The 4,966-nt window shown below is 43.8% G+C and overlaps 1 protein-coding gene across 1 annotated transcript; it reads left to right on the plus strand.

Moving 5' to 3' along the window:
• Positions 1–3,857: 3,857 nt before the first annotated feature.
• LOC147419176 (S-adenosylmethionine synthase 2-like) lies at positions 3,858–4,575 on the plus strand. The gene has a single exon (XM_086505784.1). The coding sequence runs from the start codon at positions 3,979–3,981 to the stop codon at positions 4,573–4,575; it is 597 nt and encodes a 198-aa protein (XP_086361910.1). The 5' UTR covers positions 3,858–3,978.
• The last annotated feature ends 391 nt before the right edge of the window (positions 4,576–4,966 follow it).

A 4,966-nucleotide genomic window follows, 5' to 3' on the forward strand; every position in this document is an offset into this window, starting at 1 on the left:
GACCTTTGGGACCAAATGAACATGTCACGTGGTGTGAGTGGAGGTCATAAGTGACTCTTGATGCTAAAAAATGGATAAAATGAGCGTCACAATAGAGAGTCCACATCGTGGTTGTTGGGAGAGGACGGTATGTAGGGAGAACTCATGGCTGAATACATGGGGAAAAGAGGACCTAATGTGGTTAAAAGCTGAGCACTCAAGTAGTGTGTGGTACTCACTCTCTCGCACTTTACGAGGGCATAAGGTGCAAAGTATGACATTCCTTGCCAGTGCCCCAACGTCCTGTCTCGTAGCGTAGAGAATGGGAGCTAAGACGAATGGAGGCAATGGTGCGGATCACACTCAATGGGATGGGCTCAAGGATGTAGGGATGGGCTCGGTTACCTCGTTCAGAGAAGAAGAGAAATTTGTAGTTTGGAGAAATGTTATGGTGTAATGGCTGAAACGAGAACCTTCGGATTCCCAAGCCGTGACATATTGGCGTTGTACGAAGGCCTCATTAACTTGGGAGTTAATCGACCCATCCTTGACCAAGTGACATGCATCCCATCTTCCAAACCATTTCTTGATGTCAAGCATCCATCCCGAACTTAGTATTTTGCTCTTGCATGTCTTTTGGATCTTTTGACTTGCTTCATATGCGATTCTAGGAAGTCGATACAAAGGGCTACGTTGTGTCTTAAGCATGTACTCCACAACCCTTTGCATGCACAAGACCTCAATGGGAAGCGATCCGGACTCAAGACATAAGAGCATGTAGGGTGTCTTGACTTGTAGAAAGTTGGTGAGAAAACGCTTTTGGACATTCTCAAAATCTTTCCAAGTAGACTTCCTGATGCTACCACCTCACACCTCCACTCCATAAAGAAGCACTGGTGTCACCAATGTGTCAAAGAGGTACTTTTTGAGAGAGAGAGAGAGAGAGAGAGAGAGAGAGAGAGAGAGAGAGTCATAATAACTAATATCTAATTCTCCTAAATGATTTTCTCATGTTAAACTGATCATCTAATATGAGGAAATACCAGGGGAGGAAAAGCTAGATTATTGGTAAGGCTAGCAGACTGGTCATAGTAGGGATCCAAAGCTAGATTATTGGTAAGGCTAGCAGACTGGTCATAGTAGGGATCCAAAGGAGGGAAAATAGGGATCCAAAGGGGGACTATCTGCAAAAGAACAATGTGCAAGCAATGGGCTTCAAAGACCTGAGGTTCAACCCATTAAGACTTCCAAAATGCTAAGTTTCCAAAATTCAAAGGTTAAGTCCAATGGTCAATGCTTAGGAAAATTGGATGCTTTGTAGTGTGCAAAAAGTCTTTGCAAGCTCCTAAAGAGGAGGGGGCAAGCCCTGCAAGTAGGGGATGATAGAGAAACACAACACACACACACACACTCTTGCAAACCCTTTACACAAAGGGAATAGGGGACACATGTCAGCTCCCTAGCCCAGTTGCCCCCAAGGTGCACTCAAATCCTATTGGATGTCCATAGAGGTGGACCAATGAGAATTAGGCTAAAGCAAATCTAGTCTAAGTCGTTTAAAAACACTTAATAAAAGAACCAATAAGAATTAAGCTCTCTAGAAGACTATTGGGCAGTCTCAAAAGGCGTCCAATGAGCATTCAGCAGCCCAATGGCTTGCCTGCTTCCTATTGGCCAGAAGACAAAGGGGTCCAATGAGAGTTTAATTACATTAACTAATTACCTAAAGCTCTCATAAAAGGGGAAAGGGAGACACATGTCACAAGGCTATCACTTATGATTCTTATTTATCATTGGCTATGCTTTGTAGGGTCCAACGGGGTGTCAGCATGAGTAAAAAGCATGAGGCATGAGGGGTCAACCAAGAAAGAGAGGGGGCTGATTTTGGCAAGGCATTATGACACACACACTCACACAATTTCATGTGTGAAGCAAGAAGACTCTCTCTCTCCTTCTGAAGCTTTAATGGAAACCTCATTATCTACTCCAAGCTTGTGAGAAGGGAGGCCTACACCAACAACTCTTGGCTTTGTGATGCAAATCCAACCAAGAGCCAAGATTCAATGCATGCTCATCTCCTCTACCATGCTAATTACTAAGCTATGCTAAGCTATTATGAGTGATTATTTGAGGAGATATACTTCTTTCTCGTAAGACTACTCCTTCCTCTCAATCTACTCTCATACCCCGCTAGCTCTGACCATCTTCAAAGGTGTGTGAGGTCTTGGGTCTGAGACCGTGAGGGAATTGATGTTGTGTTTTATAAGTGTATGCATGGTGTTTCAAGCTTCCATCTTCATTGCACCGACAAGTTATTGAAGGAACACAAAGAATTGTATTGTAAAATATCTCCCTTGATGGGGGAAACCTATAATACAAAGCATTTTGGAGGGGGGACCGGCTCCATGTAAATCCGGACCTCAACTATTGTCAATAGCTTAATTTCTTTCTCTTTTGAAGTATTATTCACGCCTATCTAACTAGGTGTTATTCTTTTTGTTGCTCGTTCCATCCAAGCACTCTTGTTATGCTCATTAGGGATCTATTCTAATGAAATGATCACTATGTCTATGCTATTTTCCACTACACACAAGTTACTAGGTCATTAAATGCTACATTGGTATCAGAGCACAAGGTTTGTCTTTTCTTGCTCAAGAAGGGAGGTCCTCAAGCTAGCTACAAATGGTTGCTATTATTAATTGCAATTGAGTAAGCAGATTACGAATTTTTCAGCCTTGCAGTGCACTTGCCTTCATGCAGATAATGGGGCATCACCGTCAAGAGCTATGGTCTTAATAGTGGAGTTCTTCGGGGCTTGCCTACGGCTTATTTAGCTTTTATAATCTTGACAGGAGCCATTACTATTTTGCTGTTGAAAGAACCTCTCTTCTATTTCTTTCAATTAATGATAGTCGAGCCACGAGTACAGTAGCTTGAGTGGTTTTGTAAAGTGGTAAAGAGGAGCAACAACTAGGGCTTGAAGTGACAAAGTACACCTAACAATATTACACCTAAAAAGCTGTTAGAATGGCTGACAATAGTAAAGAGAGTGAAATTAATGTTGATAGTTTTGATTCTTCTAATGAGCAGGCTACTAATGATGCCCTTATGCTTGTTAACTACCTTGTTTCTAGTCTTCAACAAGCCATGGGAAATCCATACCTCCAAAGTGAAGTGCAACGGCAGCTACGTGCTCATGGGATTCTCCAAACTCTCCACCATGACGAGAGTATACCTAGGAAGACTCCTTGTGAGACTTCCAAAAGAGGCCTCTCTCTGATTCAGAAAGAAGAAGAGGATCCATACAAAGGGCTCAAAAATTTACTTCTTGATGACGCATCTCCTTCCCAAAGGAGAACTCAAGAGCCCCCACCAAAAGAACAAGAATAAGTGAGTCTCCTGCCACCTCGGCGTAGATGGATCCACGAAGACGGCAGGAAAAACGCTCTCCATCACCTCCTAAATGGAGAAGACTATCGCACACTTCTCCACACCATAATTCAAAGAGGGATGACAGAAAACAAGAGAAGAAAAAGGCAAGAAAGAGGTTACCCTCTTCTCCATCTTCTTCATCCTCTTCCTCTTATGAAGAAAGTGATGGTGCAGAGAGAGAGAGAGAGAGAGAGAGAGAGAGAGAGAGAGAGAGAGAGAGAGAGAGAGAGAGAGAGAGAGAGAGAGAGAGAGAGCAGTGTCCCCCACCCAACGCCTGTCTATGAGCACCACGTAGTTGGTGGTTAAGATACTGTAGGGATGACGATGATAGCCCCGGCAACGACAACGACACCAATGGCCAGCTTCTGCCAATTAGTAACGATGGACTGCATCATTCCAGCTGGGCAGGCGTCGCAGTCAAAGACGACTTTCCTTTTCACCTCCGAATCTGTCAATGAAGGCCACCCTGACAAGCTTTGTGACCAGGTCTCTGATGCAGTTTTGGATGCTTGTCTGGAACAAGACCCGGAGAGCAAGGTGGCGTGCGAAACTTGCACTAAGACCAACATGGTTATGATTTTTGGTGAAATCACAACCAAAGCTGTCATTGATTATGGGAATATAGTGCGGGACACTTGCAGAGAGATTGGATTTGTGTCTGAGGATGTGGGCTTGGATACTGACCACTGCAAGGTGTTTGTTTACATTGAGCAACAGAGTCGTGATATTGCCCAGGGGGTCCATGGTCGCTTCACAAAGAAGCCAGAAGAGATTGGTGCTGGTGATCAAGGGCACAGGGTTGGTTATGCTACAGATGAGACAGAAGAGTTTATGCCCCTCAGTCACGTGTTGGCAACCAAGCTTGTGGCTAAACCCACTGAGGTTAGAAAGAATGGAACCTGTTCTTGGCTTCGCCCTGATGGTAAGACTCAGGTCACTATGGAGTACAAGAATGAAGGTGGCGCTATGATCCCTCTTCGAGTGCACAGTGTGCTTATTTCAACCCAGCATGATGAGACAGTTACAAATGATAAGATTGCTATTGATTTGAAGGAGTTTGTCATTAAGCCAGCTGTAGCATCACTACAGAGGTGCTTCTTGTCAACGAGAGAACTCAAGAGATGCATATCACAACAATTTTTCTCCCTTCTCACTTTCAGTTAATTGGTTTTTATTGCAAAGTTCTAGTTTTCTTTTTCAATTTCTCACTCTTTCTAGCCGAGTTTTTTTTCCCCATTCAATTAAGCATCAAGTCAAGCCCACCAAACCCCTTATGGAAATGAATGTATGTCACAAAAATATCGTCCCCGGGCCTCAATCCTTCCTCGTCTTGTCAATTACATCAGGATAGCGACCTAATGTTTGCATAAGAGAGATGTTCGAGTTCCATGCCTTGATGATGATCGGCATGATGACGAGTCTAGCCCCCAAGCTCAGTCCCTTAGCCCCGAAGCCGTTGTAAGCTCACTCCCCCCAGATGAGGCGTTGGAGTTGATGCAGTCCTTTTAGTCATGTCGAGTCCAGTCCAAAAACTAAAAAAGATGTCCATGTTTTT

The sequence above is a fragment of the Adiantum capillus-veneris genome, chromosome 29 (assembly GCF_014529385.1).
Source record: "Adiantum capillus-veneris isolate H3 chromosome 29, ASM1452938v2, whole genome shotgun sequence".
Taxonomy (NCBI): domain Eukaryota; kingdom Viridiplantae; phylum Streptophyta; class Polypodiopsida; order Polypodiales; family Pteridaceae; genus Adiantum; species Adiantum capillus-veneris.